At 36.7% G+C, this 20,908-nt stretch overlaps 2 protein-coding genes across 2 annotated transcripts; one reads left to right on the forward strand and one right to left on the reverse strand.

Moving 5' to 3' along the window:
• The first annotated feature begins 1,659 nt into the window (after positions 1–1,659).
• On the forward strand, positions 1,660–17,728 carry LOC145774621 (uncharacterized). The gene is made up of 17 exons (XM_082585904.1): positions 1,660–1,791; positions 3,224–3,447; positions 4,007–4,131; positions 4,632–4,830; positions 6,516–6,724; positions 7,378–7,561; positions 8,150–8,276; positions 10,102–10,244; positions 10,803–11,028; positions 11,665–11,850; positions 12,242–12,341; positions 12,809–12,976; positions 13,424–13,512; positions 13,850–13,991; positions 14,213–14,256; positions 14,485–15,085; positions 15,852–17,728. The coding sequence occupies exons 1-17, from the start codon at positions 1,693–1,695 to the stop codon at positions 16,226–16,228; spliced, it is 3,243 nt and encodes a 1,080-aa protein (XP_082442030.1). The 5' UTR covers positions 1,660–1,692; the 3' UTR covers positions 16,229–17,728.
• Positions 17,729–18,026: 298 nt separating this feature from the next.
• Positions 18,027–20,260, reverse strand: LOC145774514 (serine racemase-like). The gene has a single exon (XM_082585769.1). It carries the CDS (start codon positions 20,209–20,211, stop codon positions 19,204–19,206), a length of 1,008 nt encoding a protein of 335 aa, XP_082441895.1. The 5' UTR covers positions 20,212–20,260; the 3' UTR covers positions 18,027–19,203.
• Positions 20,261–20,908: the final 648 nt, after the last annotated feature.

Raw genomic sequence — 20,908 nt, forward strand, 5'->3', positions numbered from 1 at the left:
CGCTATCATTCTGTTAATGAAGTGCTTCGTATCAACAACGTAGAGACATAAGAAACAACCTCCTTGATAAAAACGCTGGCTAGACGAACTTTTACAGTAGAGGTGTTGTGCTTGCAGTCGTTGTGTAGGTTTATGTATAAATAACAATGAGTTAGTCTAATTTTCAAGCTTTCTCTAATCTTCTAACCAGCTTTGCGGAGTTAGACAACAATATTTGACACGGAATCGACAAATGTTAAAGATATTATTTCGTTTCAGGATGTATTAGAACCCTTTCAACCCTGGCTTCATGCATAAAGCCCAACAAATCTATGCATTTTCATCCACTCGAATCTTGTCTAAAAACAGCATCGTGTGATTTTATGGACTAGCCTAATTCGGTTCAGGACGCCCTAAACTTCTTCTGAAATCTAAAATTTTTATCCTGCTGATAACAATTAAGCAAATGGATTTCAAAACTCCATGTAGGCCTAACCAAAAACTGATGTTAAGGGACGGAGAATAAAAGCGGTAAGAAAAAACATTTCAAGAAGTCAAGACATACAACCAAACTCCATTGAATAATGCAATAATTTAGTTGATCAAGCGCCTAACTTTACGAACGAAGAAACTGCAACATCAAACGGAGCTGGTTCAACTCTCGGGATGTACGCTTGAGCAACGTATTTCAACGACAGCTCTCCATTCAGCGGCTCCTGATAGATGGAATAATTCACAGACAACAAAACTTCAACAATCCGAAACTTCACTCTATCAAACTTGGTGATCGGGCCTACGTCAGTGGTTCAAAGACTCTACAAGTATGCGAAACTGCTAGGATCAAACTCTTAGAGAAGCTTTCTCAGTCGGAGGATAAAGATTTAATCAATAAATCTCCAGTATTTCCATGGTCTCCTTTTCCTGGAGCAATTTTTTGCACTAAAGAAAGCACAAAAGAAAGCTCCATATTAGTTGGTGTGAGTTCGGTTGCAAACTTATTGAGATGTGTCCTCATGTGTAGCGCTCAGGTTTTCTTCAAGTGTGTCTTTTATTTGCACCTTTGGATTTATTGCTTTCATTACTTTCCACTGGAGTTCAACGAGTTGGTAATTATTGAAATTTTTGCATGACTTTCATTGAAGCATATGATGAAAAACAGGTGTTTTCATATCGGCTATTTGTTTGCTCTGAAAAGAAATTGGACTTTGTCGACAATCAGCATTTGTGTGATTAATGCAAAGAAAACTCACAATGTGACAAAGAGCAAGCAAACGTGCGGTTGTTTATCAATGAAATCATTGTTCGCCTTCTTATATTCTAATCAAGGTGCAAAGTATTTATCCCTTTATAAGTGTATAAGGAGAAACCGTGTTTGTGCAGCCCAGTCTAGTTACATTGAAGGGAATGACGTTTTTTTTTTTTTAATGTAGGCAAGGTTTACAAAACTTAAACAGCTTATTTATGAATATGTGACAACTTCAAAAGCAAAAAAAAACTTTTAAAGTGGCAAATTTTATTTATTATGAATACATATGACATGTTTTGTATGCAATAAAAAAAAAACGTTTGAAGTTGTTAATTGCTAAAGTATGGCGTAGACAACCGGGTTTTTCCTTCTATTCGAAATGATGTGAACTTAGATAAAAATAATCACTGCTAACAGTAATGCTTCTTTTCGACAGAAGATATTAATGTTTGTGTAGTAAAAAAGAGATGTCTGCTGACTCAAAAAAACGTTCTTGCCATGTCATAAAAGCAGAGGATGAACAGTTCGAATTTAATCTCCAACAGAGTGACGAAGGAAGGGGTCAGGTAATTATATTTTTTTGTGCATTTTGCAACTGTGTTTCCATCTACTTTTTTCACATTTAAACCGTTGATTCAGTTACGAAGTTATCAGTTAATGTTGTTTGGTGGTTGCATTGGGCGCTGTATCAAGCGACTATTTTACAAAAGTATCACAACATATTAATATTATGCAGTTAGCCTAAATAGGTATTTGGCCTTTGTTTAATAATTATCTAGCTCCACTTCTCTTTAAGATCTCCACCCACGACCTGCCAAGCACGGTCTCCGCAAAATACAGACGACCTGGCAATTCTCCACTCCACAAAGTTGTGGGAAAGTCTAGAAGACACCCTGACCCAGAACATAAAAACCCCTCTCAGCTTATCTCGAGAAATGACGACTGAAACTCAGCGAAACCAAAACTGTGGCAGCAGCTTTCCATCCACATAACTGAAAAGCTGATCGTGAGCGGATTTTCTTGAACAACGAAAAATCACTGTCCTTCTGCTCCGAGCCAAAATACCTCGGGGTGACATTATATAGATCGTTCAAGTACCACTTTCATTTGGTGTCACTGGGCAAGAAATTCTGTTCAAGCGCTCGACAGGCTCCAGTTGGGGAGCGAGGACTGACACTTTGCGTATAGCAACCCTCGCCCTTGTCTACTCTTCAGCAGAGTACTGTTCATCTGTCTGGTGTCGCAGTGCTCACTGCCACGACAGCGACGACACCCGTCTCACCGGCTTGACACTACAAAGACAGGGATGGGTGCGCCTCAACAGTCTTCGTACGGTCGTCGATCTTTTTCGCTCAACCATGCACCAATGGGGAATGGCTTCTTTCTCTATTTGTAAATGTGGTGCTGAGGAACAGATCGCAGACCACATCATCAACGATTGCACCATCTTCAAGTCACCTAATGGAGTGGACGATTTGCGTGTCTTGGATGATGATGCAAAAGACTGGCTTGTCTCTGGAAACCTTCCATCTTAGTCAGGGAACATCGTGAATCTGGGGTGTTAAAAGGATAGACCCTCGGCCCCAGAGGCTCACACGACGACGACGCCGATGATCTAAAAATAATCTTCATATGTAATGCAGTAGGCGTAAACGCTCAAGATTTTTTCAGTGACGTTTTATTGTTATTTTTCCTTTTTGCTGAAAGTACGCGAAAAATAAAATAACACTTTTACCAACTTTATTAACCATAATATTTTCTTAAAAAATACCAAACATAACGATATGAAACTACATATTATAATTTTTTTATTCCTTATTTTACATCATTTTGTAAAATAGGGCTAGAAAAAAATAAGTTATTGGCACTTGGAATCTGAAACAGTCCAACTGAATTTGATATAGGCAGTCAATGGACATTAAACGCTTTGTTGACAATCGAAAAATAAAGCGAATCAATAAAAACGAAAAAAGATTAAGTTTGTTTTGTGTGTTCCAGTTGATTTCTTCCGTCACAGCAGAAGGCCCAGCTGATCGTGCAGGCTTGAAAGAGGGAGACAGAATCGTCACAGTAAATGGAGTGAACGTGGAGAAAAAAACTCACGCAGAAGTTGTAAATCTTATTAAAGAATGCATTGCAACAAACGAAATCAAATTTGAAGTTCTTGACGAAGAAGATGCACCAAGCTCGCCTTCAGCTTCCAAAACCTCGCAGAAGGAAAAGTAAGAACAATAACATGAAGGTCACAACTTTCTAAGGTTTTCGGCAAAAAACTAAAACTTTAGGAATTTGCAAAAAAAAAAAAGATTTGTAACTTGTAATTAAATAGATGTAGGATCCGGTTGCGTGTTTTTGTCTACGAAAAGTAACAATTTGTTTAGAAAAGACACGTGTTTGTCTTCTAAGCAAATCAATGAAAGCTTTCAAGTGTTGCATGAAAAAAAGAATTAAGTTTTTCAGTAGGCCTACATTAACCCAAAATAACTAAGTTTCATTTTAAATCGCAACTGCTACAACAAAAAAGGGACTTTGACGAGCTATGGTTGGTTTGCTCTGTTCATATGTGTACAGCGTATTTTCATTTTACTTTTCGAACGCAAAAACATCTTTTTCAATTTTTTTTTTGTCTGGAGAAGCAATTTACACTCTTGGACATGGCGTCAAGATGGTCTGTAAACTACAACAAAACTAGGTGTTTCTGTTTATAGTTTTACTTGGTATTTGTAAATCCCATTTTGAAATTGCTTCCAAGACAAATCCTTCACTACCGATACTTTTCAGCACAAACGTGGAAACATCAGCGTCTTCCCCGGAAGATCTTCGTCCTCGGATTTGCACAATTGTGAATACTGGAGAAACAATGGGGTTTAAATACGAAATGAGGAAAGGAAGCGACAAGAAACCTAGTAAATAGCAATTCATTCTATTTTTTCTTTTGATTTTTATTCTACTTTAGAAATTGACTTGGTGATGACTGATGACGCTTTTTATTTTGCTCTGTTTGAAACATATTTGATAACATAACAAAAGACTAAAAATTGATGTAATTTGTGCATGGGGGCCTTCAACTCTTTGACACAAACTATAGTGTACTCGATTTCAAAATACATGTGTTGGGAAAAATACGTTTTTCCTATTTACATGCCACTGACGTATGAGTGGCAACCTAAAAATTACTCATAAGAGCTTTTCTTTGTCTCTCTTGCAAAAACAACAAAAAATTCAAATCTGTACAGATGTTGTCTGCTCTGCATTGTGTTACACCAAAGGCATGTTTGCTTCTGATAAACAAACTCTTTTTGTGCCTCCATTTCTTTGAATAACAGGGGTTAGCAAGATTGAAACCGCTTGGAGAAGCAATGCACCTTGCTTACACTAATAACTGTCTCAATGTTTTCTTTTTTAGTTCATTTCGTCCAAGATGTCTATGAAGGAGGACCGGGAGCTCATAGTGGGCTGAGAAAAGGAGACAGGATCATTGCTGTTGGAAGCACCAATGTGGAGAAGATGAGCCAAGCTAAGGTCGCGTCTTTAATGAAGAAGAAGGGAAAAAAGATCACTCTCCTAGTCGTAGACGAATCCACCTACAAACACTTTAAGGCAAAGTAAGATTTACAGTTCTTTCTATCTCTTACACGCAAAGAAACTTTGGAAAGATTAATAACGTAGTTCATTGGGATATCAAACCTTAAAGAGTGAGATAAAGGGTCTAATAGTTTTACTTTTGATATTGTAGAATGCTTCCAGAAATCAGCAAACTTCTTCGTCAACTTTAAAATAGATATACGCTACTACTTGCTACAGAAACTTTACCATCGACAATAACTTCCACTTTTACAACTACTCAATGTCAGCTAGCACTCTAGAATCCCATTCAACATACTTTTCATTACAACTTCTCAACTTCTAATCCCCATAATTCACAACTCTACATACATCATACTCAAATCCCCCAGCTATTTATAACAGGTTTGCCTTGTCCAAAAACTATGGTAATATTACATCACAAGAACTCATTTTTCTGGTCAACATGTCAAAGACGTTTCTAACATAGCACAAACACAAATTTTCTAGAACTAATTTTTGCAATAAAAGATTGCGTAATAAAAGATTACTTCAGGACAATAAGACCGAACAAAAATTACACAATTAAAACAGCCCACTTGTTCAAAAACCATGGGCGCCGATCGCTCTCTAAAATTGGTGGGGACATTTACTAGGAAAGGTAGAAAGGGGTGACGAGCAAAGCGAGCTAGAAAAATCGGGGGTCTGTTTTGACAAACAAACAAATACAGTAGGTAGGGTCTAATGCGATGTAGGCCTATATATATTAATTGTCAGTGTCAGCATTGGACAGCAGACGTCCAAACACTTGGCAAAGAGTCTCCGGCAACTTAAAAACGAAGTCCTTAGAAAGGTCATGGAGGTTAATCGAATTCAAAACTTTGTTGTGCACATGGCAGACCATTGCATGATTTAGCCGTTTCTGTGTCATGGTAGATCGTAACCAAGTTTTGATACGTCGCAAAGTTGAAAATGACCGTTCAGCTGAACACGAGCAGGCTGGTGAGATGAGTAATTTCTCCGCATAATAAAATATTTCTACTACTGTCGGGGTTTCCTCGCATAAAACAAAAATGTTGTCCCCTTTCAATAGATTTTAAACGTCTGACTAATAAAAATGTGACATTCGGGTAATAATTTCTTTTTTACGTTATAAAAATAATGTAAAAAGATGGCGGGAACATGTAAAAAGATGGTGGGGACATGTCCCCGCTGTCCTATAGGGATCGGCGCCCATGTCAAAAACAAATAATGTAACCTGCCGTGGGGCTACGCATATTGATTGTGACAGTAAGAAAGCTGTTTATATCGTGTAGCCAGTAGCATTCACAAGTGGTACAGAGGGTAATTTTAGACCAGACGTGGGATGATTTTAAGGGCCCAGAACTTTAACAGGGGGTCCGAAAACTTGGAAAAACACCGTGTACTTTTTAAATGTAAACGAATTTTTTCTTAAAAGTGTCTTGGTTCAAGGCCAAAGATCTCACTGGTACCGAGCACAAACAATTCTCTCAATGACCCTCCGTGTATCATATGCGGTTTGTACTGTGCTGTAGCTGCTGTTTTGCTTGTTGACTATATCTAGTGTGAAGTTCAGTTCGTTTAAAGTTATTTAAGTAGCGCAAGGTCAGCAGTAATGTAACAAAATTTACTGATGTAAAAATGAGCCTATACAGAATGAAAGGTTTATAGAATTTCAAGAATAACCAGGATTATCTTTTCTCAGAAAAATGAAGATCAAAGCTAGCCTCGCTCGTAAAGGCAGCGAAGCTGGTTCCAGCCCAGCACATTCTGTATCAAAGCCGTCAACATCATCAATATCAAAAAACGTCTCCAGCAAATCTAGTGATGACGTGAAAGCACGGTTGGTGCACGTCATAAAGAAAGCAGATATCGGGTATGGATTTTCCCTCCATGTTAAACATGAAGAAAAGGGTAAGTGACAAGATACCCTATAGGCCTACTTAGATTCAGTTTATTTATCTCAGAATGTGTGCTGGGTAAACGTCTTTGTTGTTAGCATTTGTAGTAAAGCGTATTGTGTTATCAAAAAGTCAGTGAAGCATGAAAGCATTTTCGTGCCTTTGCTTTCCATTTTATCGGATTAGCATTCACCTGCAAGAAGAGTAATCCACGTAATGACAACGATACACAAAGTAGGCTACAGTAGACTGTCTTTCAACTTTTCTTTGGTATTTTGATTTATAGAAAATAGATAGTGATGATATTTGTTCTAAATGTTGGTAATGCTTGTAATATTGGTAACATCTTTATCAATAAATCCTCCAAAACGCCAGTTATAGTTACGGTTATAGTTACATCTTATCTTCGTAATTTTAAATAGCTACAGCCTGGTCAGAATTCTCGCTGCAGTTCTGCAGCTTTCATCTTATCACCGTCTATGCGAGTATTCTTACTTTTGCAGTGTCCTATGCAGCCCCCAAACTTAAATTGCACTTATGCTTCATTGTTCTCTTAACAAGTTGACAAATATTTCCATTTAGGGGTTATGTTATAAAGGCACGCTGTAGTTGCGCAAGATGTAAATTGTACACCCTAAATGTTAATTGTGACTTGTGTTCTTTCAGGGGAATTCCTCGGTCAATTGGTGACAGGCAAACCAGGATCAAGATGTGGTTTGATGCAGGATGATCTTGTCATTGCTGTCAATGGACAACTGGTGCTTGGTAAATCACATGATGATGTTACGGGATTGATAAAGTCACATCCAAATCACGTTGTTTTGTTGGTCACTGGTCCAGCAGCAATCGAGTAAGTTGAAAATTCTCTCAGCTTTAGTTGGGGTTTTTATTAGACTTTAGCATACGTTCACAAATTTCTACGTATATTTGTTTACACCACAAGTATTGTTAAAGTTACAAAACCAATAAGTTATTTTTATGGAATACTTTATTAAATCGTTTTGACTTTGTGTTGGCACAAATGTGTAAAAGTAAGGTATTCTTATAATTGAAGTAACAAATCAAATTTGTGAATAAAGAAATGGCAAGACCAAACAACGCTGTTGTAAACTTTGCCGAGTGCTCTTGAGCAACATAATTCTGAGAAAACTTTGTATTCAGCGGCATCTAATGGATAGAGTAACTTACTACCAACAACTATTCAATAATTTTCACTTCAACAGCAAGCGGAATCTTCACTCTGCAGTCAAACTCGGGGACAGGCTCTAATAGAGCCAATGTCAGTGGTCCAAAGCTTACACGAGCAGGCATGCTAAACTGCCAGGGTTAAACTACTAATGCGGCATTCTCAATCCGAGTATAACAATTTACAGAATAAATCAATCAAGAGAGCATTTTCGTATACCTTCCTCATGATACACTTGCAATTTAATTCTAGGAATTTAAAACGCGATGGCTTTGAGACAACACTACGCGACATCACCAAGCAATTGTGGGAAAAACCAAAGTCTTTCAAACTGCAGAAGGAAGCCAATGGATTTGGATTCAGTTTGGAAACTGAACCGGTTTGTAATCTACATCATAACTTATTGATCCTACTAAAAATAGTAGGAAAAGATGAAGGTGGTCCAATATTCAGTAACTGAGCTTCAGTGAATGAAGCGATCGAAAACGTGATTCATCTGAAAATAGTAGACTCTTTAAATCAAAGCTTAAGTTCAGACGAAATTCCTCAAAAACGTCTAATTTTGTGATTGAAAGTTTTTGTCAGAATCCAGCGCTGTTCTCACAAAATTTGCGGGCTTTTTAAAACTTTTTAACTGTGTTGATAGATTTTTAAGTTGCATTTGTTATCGGAAAGTGCTGTAACGTTTAATTCGATAAGGCTATCTTGATCCTATGCATGAGCTGATTTCTGTAAAAAAGAGTGTTCAAATTCACCTGGGGTATGATAAATCGAGTAGGCGTAGTCTCGGCAAGGAGCCGGCCGAGAAAAAGGATAATAATAATGTTGTCCTTTTATTTATTTTCGTTCTACAACAGCTAAAGTCTTTCAGCGACAGGGCTCATTTTTCATTCCATATCAGGTTTAGGATGTCATCACATTATCATCCGACTTATTCTCACTGCGTTATGCAAGAAACAACACAATCGGTAGCGCTTTTAAATTATTCGGTTTAACCTGACCTGGAATCGATCTCAGACCTACCAGCACCAGAGCCGAAAGCGAAACTACTCGGCCACTGAGCTGGTGTCGCGGGAGGAAATGACTAACTTACTTCCACAGGAGTTGAAAACCAATTGCAGAGAAACATTGTTCATTCATCTCTGCGCTAATGAGCTAGTATGAGACTATTGTCACTTTCATTGTATATCAGGCAAATAGAGCGCGAATGAAACTGCGCTGTGACGTTGCCTATTTTGCTTTTATGAATTATTTATATGTAGGCTACAGCTTAAAACATTCCAATTAATTTATCATGACCCTCTTAGGAACAATAAAAAGTTGTTGGCTAAGACATCTAATTAATTTAATCAACAACAATCTGTGAAACATTTACCAATCAGCATAGCAATTAAACATCAAAGACTGATTGCAAATACCACCTCGTTTATGATCGGAATTTGGACAAGTAGACTTATAAAAACAAACAAAAAAACAATCATTTCAAGATGATAAATTTGTATTATTGTGTGCAAAATGCACACTCCGTTTATATAGGCTATAGCTCGTACTGTAGTCTACTTAAACCTAGTCATAAATAGCCTACCATTTTCTCCTTTTTTGATTAAAATGCTTCATCAGTGATTTGTGTGGTACTGTTATTTATTTGTCATACATCTCCAGGAAATGTTTAACTACCAAATATTGATAGACCATGTACCTTTCTTTGAGTTTGCTCCAAGTCTTTGGTGTGTGATTGACGTGTCACATTGTTGTGTGGCATGTGCATATTTGCAAATGGTTGAAAAAAAGCTACACCTGGTTAAGTTCTGCATTTAGTCAAAGAAAAATTTTAAATTTGATTTGTCGACATAAATATCCAGCTCGCAAAATCTGTTCTATTCAGATTGATTTAAATTCTGCAAAACACGTTTTACTAGGTTGTATGCTAAAATGAAAATATTAAGCTACTCAAGTTTATCAATCGAAATGGTGTTGTTTGTTTTCGTATCCAAGCTTAAACCTGGTGGTTGAAGATTTAGATTGAGTGGACTGGAAGGCAAGGAAGCCAACCTTCATGTCCACCTTCAAGCGTGCCTTTAAGTGGCTCGCACCACTCGGCTATCCAGCCGACAATCGGAGTGAAAATGTACATTGAACACATGTAGCCTAATACCTTGTACTTTTGACGCTACAACAATAAAAAAATAGTGCTACATCTACAGGGGAGTCAAAAAAACATAATAGATAATGTTGAAGATGGATCTCCTGCCAAGGAGCAAGGACTGGAGAATGGAGATGTACTTGCCTGTGTCAATGGCGACAGTGTAATACACCTGGACCATAATGAATGTGTTAAAAAGATAAAGTGAGTTTGTATAAACAGTGCAGCCAGTACCGAAATATGGGTATTGTAGGGCTAAATGCTTAAATCACTTGTGGGGCTATTTTTACGTGCTTAAAAACTTCTAAGATCAATTTGGGCTCGCAATGGGAGCATTTAACTTACTTCGACTAAATCTCTAGCATAGTCTAACAACCAGTGCGGTATCAAAAAGGTTATAACTTATATTAGTCCTCAATGAATTAATATATGCTACGCAAGCCTGCTGTAGGTATAATGGCTACAAATCTGTCTATACCTAACAACCACAGTCGTTAAGTGTGATGGTTAGTCTGGAGAAGCCTGCCAAGGCCTATCTATGCCAAAGCATTATGTCACTATAGGACTCCAGCGAATGTAAAATATTTCAGTTTTTGGTCCCTCTGGAAAAACACCAGAGTTCTAAACCGATCCCGAGCTTTTGTCCAAAAGTACCCCCTGGACTCCTATTAACGCTACTGCTAAAAACTTCCTTGGTAAGCTATTGTAAACTTCCTTGGTAAGCTATTGTATACTTCCAGACTAAATTTTCGTTATTCAAAGGAAATCTGGTAACGCTGTGGAACTGATTGTGGGTTCGGCAGAAACCATGAAACTCTTTCACGATCTTCAAATTAACATCTCACCAAAAATGCTACACGAATGGCCCGAAGAAAAACTTTTTGCTATTCCTGATGTTACTGAAGACGATCATCATTATTTGACAGACTTGACTGTGAGCTCGGTAAAAAAAGAAATCAAAACAAAAGCAAACGAAGAAGACGTTGAGGTAGTTTTGTTGATCTTGTGTTTGCATTTGCTGTAAAATTTATGCAAAAGTATAAAAATTCTATTGTTTTTTATTAGTTTATGTTACAGTTAGTAGAAAATACTTCAAAGTTATAATATAGTGCAATAAGATTCAAATTATTTCTAAAAAGCTATAGCCTATGTCAACTCCAAAGTAATATTTTTTTAAAGTGAAAGCATTGAATAAAATTATCCAGTAACCCCACCAAAACTGGTTTCCTTTTAAATGACGTATTCTGAGCAATCATCAACAACCGAAAGTGGTGTTAGAATAAACCTTCAGCCCTGAAGTTTCCAACGAAAAAAAGTTCAATGTTGTTTTTTGATGTTATGTTATAAGTGTGCACTCTTTTTAATTAGGCTACGCGGCAATCAGTCGGACACATCGCTGGGCAGTGATACATTTGGGATTGCCCTAGGTCACGGAGACTACCAATACTTTTACAAATGATAACATCAGCCCACATGGCAACTGAAACCTTTTATTAACTCTGAAATAAATCTACTTTATTTTATTTTTTGTAAGCTAAAATTGTTTGGATGATCATCTATCCAGTAATTACCGGTTGATTTATTATTATTTCAAGTTGAAAAACATATCAATGAACTTTTTCAGCCCAAACCTCGTCTCTGTAAGTTGAAAATGACGAGTGGAGGATTTGGTTTCTTCCTAAAAGACGACGACTCTCATCTTCTTGTGAACATTACGAAAGAAGGAGCAGCAGCCGTTGCAGGGATTCAAGAGAATGATCGCATCATTGAAGTTAATAAAGTCAACGTTGAAAAGATGAACCATGAAAAGGTAAGTTTATTATTTATATATACCTAGTCGAAATAGCGCTAACAGGGGAGTTTAGTGAGTACTTTTGAACCAGTCCCGGGCCCCCAGGATGACTTTACGGGCCCATAACCTTTTCAAGAAACCCGGGAACTTGAAAAAATCACCGCGTATTCTTTGGACATACTTCGTTTTTCTTAAGTGCCTTGATTTATGGCCTGAAGATCTCAATGATACTGGGTCCAAATTATCCTCTCAACGGCTTTGGTCTCAACATAAAGTATCATGTAGATTAAACAGAAAAACAGGTGATAAATTGGTTATGCATGAACAGTAGTAGGCTTAAACACAATGAAATTCGCCATATTTTTGGTAGATGGTATATGGTTAAACTCGTATTTTTTTTCCTCTTTAGGTTGTCAAATTAATAAAAAAATCTGGCAAGAAAGTAACGTTTCTAGTGTGTCTGCAAAAAGAAACTCCACTTGAAGAAGATGCTCCATCCGCTGCTGCAGGTAAAAAGTGTTTGCAACAACAGTTTTACAACTATTGAAAAACTTCAGTCAATGTGGAAGTAATAATAAAAGAAAAGGAGTGCTTGTTTTGTTTTTGATTTGCCTGACAAAAATAAGTAGGCCTACCTCTATCTCACTCCATGTACTTCATGTTCAAAGACGTATGCACTAATGTCTGGGGAAAAATGTAGCTGCAAAGAAACCACTATTACATATTAAAAATAAGATCTACTTTAATGCAAAAGTATATGCAAAGTAGGCTAAGTCTTAGAAAAGTTCTATATTTCACTTTTCATGGGACCGTTTTTTCCGCATTTCCCTTTGTCAATTTATTTTTTGAGTTTTTGCTTCTGTGGACAAAAAAGAACAGGCTTGATATTCTCTTCTCAGTGATTGTTTTACTGTTTTTTTTTTCATAAATGCATTGTTTCAAAGCTATGATATCTCCAAAAACAACCTTTTATCAGACGACTCTTCGAAAAAGAAGGAGATCCCCAGGCCGCGTTTCTGCGAACTGGTGAAAGAAAACAATACGTTTGGGTTCTTCTTGATTGAAGACAATGATGAAAATCCAAATCAATTCATTCGCGATGTTTTAGAAGGAGGAGCTGGTGCAAAAGCTGGACTTTTGAATGGTGCTTTGCTTTTTTGGCTGTTGTTGAAAAGTTGATCAGCTTTATACGTTAATTTGCAAGGCATTTTATTTGGTTTTAATCTTTGCCACAATAAGGAACAAGTTTTGGCCAAAATTAATTGAAGGAAGATCCATAAAACCATAAGGGAAAATATTAAAGTAGTAATGAAATGAATGATATGTTACAGTTGATTAAAATATGTATATTATTACTAAACAAATTTCTACTAGAGTAATATAATGAAAAGTAAAAATAACAAAATTATTTGATATGCTGACTTTTTTTTAATTCTGATTCCATCATTTTCAGCCTGTGAGAGCCCACTGCAGAGCGTAAGCCTTTCCCTTTTCATGCCAATTTACATGATTATGTGCTAGTTGGTAATTGGAGCTAATTGGAGCTAATTGGAAGTGCAGTGTAATTGTGGTCAAAATTAAACTTTTTCAGGAGACAGAGTTATTGAAGTGAATGGAGAAAATATCAAGGACAAAACACACGATGACGTTGTTGAGTTGATCAAAGCTAGCGGAGATCAGGTAGGTAGATGTTGTGGTGCTCTCTGTTATCAAACTATCATTCTCAACTAAACACCAAAATTGTTCCTAATAGTGTACAAATTGACCTCAGTGGAACTGTGATAATTTTAACCAAAAAGCTTGTAAAAATTAAATTGAATGAAACAACTTTATGTTGAAAAAGTTTTTTGCCATTTTCTTCTTTCAATTTTCTTACTTAGGCAAGGTGTTAACGATATCAAAACTTTTTTAGGCCCAGTGAAACAAAGCCTAGTTTTTGTCTCGTCAAGGTTAAAATCACTTTTGCATCATTGCTACTTACTTCTATGCAATTTCACTCTGGCTACGTGTGCTACAGGTTAATTTCTTGGTAGTGGACACAGAATGCGATCTCTTCTACAAAGAAAAAAAGATGGAAATCACTAAAGCACTGATCACCACTGACATACAAGATGACTCAGCACTGATCACCGCTGACATACAAGATGACTCAGCATTGGGTGAGTATTTAAATTGTTTGTAAGGTTTAAATTTGGAATATTTTTTATACCCAAAAATTACGCTTTGTGTTAATGCCTTGCTGCTTAGCAGAGTTGTTCCACGATATTGCTTGTCAAGCATCTTTTCCAATAAGACAAAGTTGCAATGCAGTAGTAGGCCTACACCTATATCATTGCATGTTTTGATTTTGCTAAACTGCGTTTTTTTTCAATATTTTTAGATAAAAGCGAAGCTGATTCAGTCAAAATCGAAGCTGAAGATCGCGTAAGTAAATTCATTTATTGCCAATTTGCCATTTATTGCCATTATATGCCAATTCTAAGTTTTCTAGCTTTTCTCCCCTTTTCTGTCAACGTTCAAACTTTCTAATCTAACGTTTAAGCTTTCTAATTGCTGACTTAAAATGGTGGGTTTTAATTGTAAGATAGGCTACACTTCATGCAAATTCAGTGAAAATTGTTGTCTAATTTTTCCATTATTAAACCACTACAGAATTCCGAGGGAGAAAATGAAGACGTTTCAGAACTGATCAAAGATGCCATCAGTGAAAGTCGCGCACAGGAAGATCGAGAAGAAACTGGAGAAGAACTGAAAGATGACACAAAAGATGATGTGGCTTCTGGTGGCGAGGAGGATTTGGAAGCAGCAGGAACTGAAAGTGACGCAAGTGAAAGTTTGAAAGAAGGGACCAAAGATAATATTGATGCAGCAAAAGATGCGACCTTGGAGAAAATGAAGGAAGAAGTTGTCGATGAAATAAAGGATGACTTTGAAGATGAGATTAAAAATGCTTCTGTGGAAGAGATGAAAGAAGAATTTGTTGAAGACACGAAGGAAGCTGTCTTAGAACAAATTAAAGAGGAAGTGCACGAAAGCATAATGGAATCAATCGAGGATGAGGTGAAGGAAGAAATTGTCAGAGAAACCAGAGAAGAAGCGGAAGAAAGAATAAAACGAGAAATGAAAGAAAAGATTGAACTTGAAATGAGGCAAAAAATGGAAGAAGAAATAAAGAGAAAGGTTGAGGAGGAAATGAGAAAGGAAATGGCAAAAACGATGAGACCGAATATCGTCGAAACTTCTTCAATTCCAGGTAACAATAACTTTGCTTTAATAACATTAGAAACCAGGTAGCTTTTACTTAAAAGTAGGCTAATACGATTTTACGGAGAAGTGTAAGTGAGAAAAGCCAGAGGCTGCAAAAATACTTTCTGCTCTGTTGGCATAAAACTTTAAAGAATTGAAATATTATTTCTGCGATAACTTTAAAAGTTCTTTACTAGAATAATTTGACAATAAATTAAGGTTGCCAAGAAATGTTTAGGCAAAGAATCCTAGAGTAAGAACCATATGAACTTTCAAATGGGGCAAAACTTTGGGTTTAGGTCATTGGAGAATTTTAGTGTTTTTCATATAGCCTACAGTACTGTAGGTCTAATCATACTGTATTAGTGTATGTGTTTCATCTTCAATTGCTTTGCTTAACCAGACTACGACCTAAAATAACTAACCATCAATTCACATATTTCCATTACGGTAAGCCTATAGGCTATGTTTCACGCATAATTGCAACTGTATAATTTTACTGTACTGTAGTTTTTCCGGTGATGAAATAGAGCATTTCCCATTAAAAATAAACGAAAGTTGCTCGTTTGTTTGACCAGCCCACAGAGGAAGCAAACAAATTGCTATTGATTTAAATGCCGATAACATTGTTTCGACATTGTATGAAGTTGCTATGAGTGACAACAAGTAGGCTATACGTTTTTTACGATTTGTGGGATATGACAAATTTGCTTACTTAAAGCACTGTAGTGTAAGCAGTGAAAAAATTGTAGTTTACTTCTTTATTTTCGCAGAACCACCAAAATTCATAGGCTCTGTTTCAACCGCCAATGCTGTATCAAATCAAAAGGTTTCAAGAGTATCTGTAAAGAAAAATGCCCAAGCATTTGCAGCCTCTTCACCGCCGCCAGTAAAGCAAGAAAATTTATTTAACGCAATCAGCAGTTTGAGGAAAGTCCAAAGACCAAACGGTGCAACCGGTCCGTGTGTGAATGAGGCCAACGAAAAACCCGCCGAGGCAAAGGAAGACACAGTGAAGCCAAACTACCTATCAGCCAGAGCAATGTTTGAAAACAGAAGCAAGCCGCAACAATCCAATCAAAGGCCCAACTGGCAGCGCAACCAAGGAGCATCAGTAAAAAAATTTTCTTCCTCTTATGGGAGATCTTAACTTACAGCTTTCTGTGCAAATGTGATTCTTTTTTAGGATGTAGCCTACGGTTACTGAGAGAATAATGTAAAATCTTAAACATGTATATTAGTAGTCAAAGTTCAACATTGTATCCTCACCGAAGATGGATCAAACGGTCTTAAAGGGAGAATATAAAAAAAATCTTTTAATGCAAATGTAGAAACATTTCAATGATCTGTGTTCATTTGTCATCGTGTGCAGTGTAAATAGACTATTTTGCCTCAAAAATTTGTTTTTGTGAGGAGCTGATAATGCAACTGAGTACCGTGTGTGGTATTTAGTGTAGGGAACAATCAATGAACTTATCCTTAAAATTAAACGTTTAAACTTTGTCTAACAGAGACGCAGTTTTTACTGTATGTATGTAATTGTAAATACACACTATTGGATTTGTGCAGATATTTATAACATCTGCAAAATAAGATGAAGTATGGACTTGTCCAAATTAAAAAAAATTCTACTGTAGGCTATATTAGCCTACAATATTTTGTCTACGTATAATTTTTTTCTCTCTGTATTGTTTCGTTGTGCTGTTGTAACACTGGAGAATGCTCGTAAAATTTAAAGTGCTCTAGGTCAGGGACCCTAGGTTTCCGCGTGTAAAATGTTTCCTAAGTTGTTAAAAAACAAAACTTCTTTTAAAATACAAATTTTCTCCGACTGATTTCACATTGAAGTGCTGAAGGAAAATAAAAATTATCTGGTGAACAACTACTTTGTTTATTTCTTTCCTTCGATTTTGTTTTGGAGATTTTCTTAAGATCTGGTGGGCGTACTCGAAATGTAAAAACCCTAACCTTTTTCGTACTTAATTTAGAAAGCAATTTTCATTGCAATCTTGTCCGAACCTCCAAATCAAACGCTTTCGTTTCGTCTTCAAGGTGTGAACGTTGCACTGTACTATAGCCTACCTTTTGTTTACCCATTACTTAATACTTATGCAAAAGTTATTGTAGTCGTAATTTAACAGTAGTTTTTGTCTTTAATTCTTTTTAAGTTCAACTATGCTGCATTCAACATAAGTTCGGTTTCTTTGCAGACTAATGATTTGTTAATGTTATGATTCTTTTGTCTCTTGCTGTTTTATATTGTTGCAGATCTCTCTGGTGCTAATTTCTGGTACGTGCTGTTACACTGGTGTTGTAACTTATGGTAAAGTTAGAGAATGTAATTGGATAAAAGGTTTTGCTCCATTCAAACCTTAATCCAAAATGACTTGACTTAAAAAAGCGACATTTTTGTGCCTTTTTCATTTGATGAATTGAAAAATGGCATTGAAGCAGAGTTGCTTCTCGTACTACTTACTTTTACTTAAGCGAACTGTCATTCCCAGTGAGTGAGAATTCCATCATTTGGTGGATGCAAACTGGGTAGGCATGAAGTATTTAGTTTTGTTTGTTTCTTAATTTCATTTCTTTTGAATTAATCTTCGTAATGAATTTATTCTTGTTTTGAAATAAAAGCAATGTCGACATGTTATGAACTCGAAATGAAACGCACAAAAAAAAACGAAAAAACGCGCGACATCATTCAGCCATTGTCTTCAAATAATTGCTGAAAGCGTCCGTGTGTTCAACACAAAATGTTTAAATTTTTTTTTTCGATCAAGACGTTTTGTTTAATTTTACTATGCTTTGAATTTTGCTAAGTTGCAAACAGCCTTTAAACCTTACAGTTCGCGAAAGTTAATTTTTTTAATAACACCTAAATGAGACTCTATCAGTGGAATGTCTGTAAGACTCATCAAACAGTGACAAGGCATTCAGCAGAGAAATATTTCTTAAAACGATCAAACACTGCAAGTTCAACGACGAATGGCACAAACTAAATTGAAAGGTCAATGTGTTTGTTGAGAAGTAATTGGTTCTGAAAATTTTTCATTGCATTTTGTATTCAATTTTTCTTTACTATTTTCTTGCGAAATGCTATCAAGGATTCCGACACCTGACCTTTCACATGAATGTCAGTCGGAAATATTCATTGTAAATCCAAAACAAAATAATCAAATATTGACTATAAAATAGGGACAAAAATGCAAAAAAAAAATAATTATTTTTTATTAGAACTTTCAACGTATTTGATAGAGTCATTTATTTCTCAAACAAATATCTTTCTGAAATTAAAAAAGCGGAATTGCGATGCAGCCAAGTAAATGAACAAAAAATAAAATAAATTAAACTAAAAAAATTACACTTTATAAATTCAGCAGTGATAATACAACGCAAAAGCACATCAAGCTTTTTTTCTACTAGAACTTTAAGGATTGTATGGATCAACAGCAGGTTATTTACTGGCAAATCAGACGAACCACCTTATTTGATGAAGTAGGCTAATCTTTTTCCTGGTGCACAAATCATGATCCGCTGATTTGAATAGGCGATTTTTATCTACAGATGAGCTTGGAGCAAAGAAAATTCCTGGTTCACTAATCAGTTGATTAGTTTAATCGTTCGCTTAAACAAATCCGCTGTTGGTGCATTCAACCTTAAAACTAGATGCTCCAAGTAATCATCAAAAATGAGATTCAACATCAGTCGGATATATCAGTAGTCTATTCAAACCATTAATACTAAGGATAGAGTGATAGCCAGGGGCGAAACCAGCACAATATTTAGGGATGGGAGGCAAATAGGCTATGATTTATTGCAGATGTCAGAGCCATAGCAAAGTGGCCATAGCAAAGTGGCCATAGCAAAGAGCCATAACAAAGAGCCATAGCAAAGTGGTTTCCACGTTGTCTCACATTTGGTTTGCCAGAAAAAATCTCTCTTCTTGGCTATTGGAAACTTACGACTTTGTTGAAATGTCAGTATAGCCTAGTAGCCGCACAACAGTGGGGAACGCTGAATTTAAAAATTCAAAATTTGACAATGAAGAACGGGAAATTGCAAATGCACGTATCCTCTGACACGTATCAACAAATTAATTTAGTTTTGGAAAATTGAAAATGTACGTTAGAACTCTATTTTACCAAGCATCGCAGCAACAATTGCTATGTCAGCATTTCCCCCGCACAAAACAACACCAACATTCTTCATGTCTTCAGTCATACCTTTCGCTGATTTAAACTTTTCTCCAAGAGCAACACCTATCCCGAGTCCAGAGGTGGGTTCTATCACAAGTTTAGCTCGTTCCCAAACGAGCTTCGTAGCTTTCAAAATGTCTTCTTCCGACACAGTGATGACATCATCCACTAAGTCTCTCACAATGGGCCAGGCATTTTCCCCAAGCATTGTTTTTACTCCATCAGCGATTGTGATTGGAGTATGGTCGAGGTATGTCAGGCGACCGTTTTGTTTTGACAGAAAACAGTCGTTTGCCATTTCTGGCTCAGCACCATAAATTTTTATAGACGGTTTTATCTGCTTAGCCGCAATGGTTATTCCGCTTATCATGCCTCCGCCGCCAACAGGGACAATAATTGCATCCAGGTCTGGATTTTGTTCAAGCATTTCCACAGCCATCGTCCCTTGTCCAGCCATAACAGCAGGCGTTTGACTCGCATGAATAAAAATGCCTCCTTTTTCCGCGCATACTTTTTCTGCCGTTTCGATTCGGCCTCGATCAGTTGGTATGCACTCAACTACAACACCTCCATATCCTTTCACAGCATTTTTTTTACATTCAGGGGCAGTACTAGGCATCACTATATAAGCGGGAATGTTGAATAGTTGAGCCGCTTTCGCGATGGCCTGCCCATGATTACCACTGCTATGTGTGACAACACAAGTTGGTTTTTCTTTTGCCTGACAGGCAGAATGCACAGCGTTTATAGCTCCTCGACATTTAAAAGATCCAGTCTTTTGCAGATTTTCGCATTTGAGGAACAAGTTTTTTCCGCACAGCTTATCTATGGTAGAACATTGCATCAATGGCGTACGATGTACGAAAGGCTTCACAACCTCACAAGCGGCCTTGACATCGTCAAACGAAACGCAGTAGCTTGACTGAGTCTTTAACATTCTTGCAATAACTTCCTTTGAAGACGTTGACCTTAAATAGTGCAGCCAATACTTCATGAGCTTTACACAATCCTAAATATTGCATTAATCAACAAGGTTTTATGAATTACGGTACGCCGTTTTTATGCGCATGACTACAAAGCAACTATCTTCAAAAAGTAACCAATTCAAAAAATTCAATAGCTTAAGTACGCCATAACTGAGCTACAGCTACTGCAAAATCATTCAGTTTATCATGTTTTAGCACCATTTGTTTCAGTTGCAGTTCTACCCTCTTTACATGATTACAATGCTTCAAAAAGAGTTGCAACTGCTTGCATTGAACAATAGCGTACTTTCTTTGCAAACTTATCCTGTAATTCAAAGCTGTGTCACAACGCGTAGAGTCACAATGCTGTACCAGTCGAGTAAAAACGTGGTCAAACAAACACTCCGCAGGCAACCGCGAGCTATCCTATCGTTTGCAAGCGTATGTTACGTCACACATTTGGATGACTGATCGAAAACGTCACTTTATCAGAGTTGCCAGATTTTTAATTTTATGTTCAAATCTGGCTGTTATCAAAATTTTGTTAATAATTTAGTACAGATCCGGTAATTGTCTGAATTCTGAAAAATTGAATCCAGATATGTTTTGGAACTAAAATATAAACCATACATAGACATAACTGAGCAACAACACAACATTTAACGTTAT

Source organism: Aplidium turbinatum, chromosome 7, assembly GCF_918807975.1.
Source record: "Aplidium turbinatum chromosome 7, kaAplTurb1.1, whole genome shotgun sequence".
Taxonomy (NCBI): domain Eukaryota; kingdom Metazoa; phylum Chordata; class Ascidiacea; order Aplousobranchia; family Polyclinidae; genus Aplidium; species Aplidium turbinatum.

Bases quoted from the DNA above. Each gene is read 5' to 3' on its own strand.
- LOC145774621 (XM_082585904.1), top strand. From the start codon at position 1,693: ATGTCTGCTGACTCAAAAAAACGTTCTTGCCATGTCATAAAAGCAGAG. The intron at 1,792-3,223 runs GTAATTATATTT...TGTGTGTTCCAG, and splicing joins GTGACGAAGGAAGGGGTCAG to TTGATTTCTTCCGTCACAGC. The intron at 10,245-10,802 runs GTGAGTTTGTAT...CGTTATTCAAAG, and splicing joins GAATGTGTTAAAAAGATAAA to GAAATCTGGTAACGCTGTGG.
- LOC145774514 (XM_082585769.1), bottom strand. From the start codon at position 20,211: ATGTTAAAGACTCAGTCAAGCTACTGCGTTTCGTTTGACGATGTCAAG.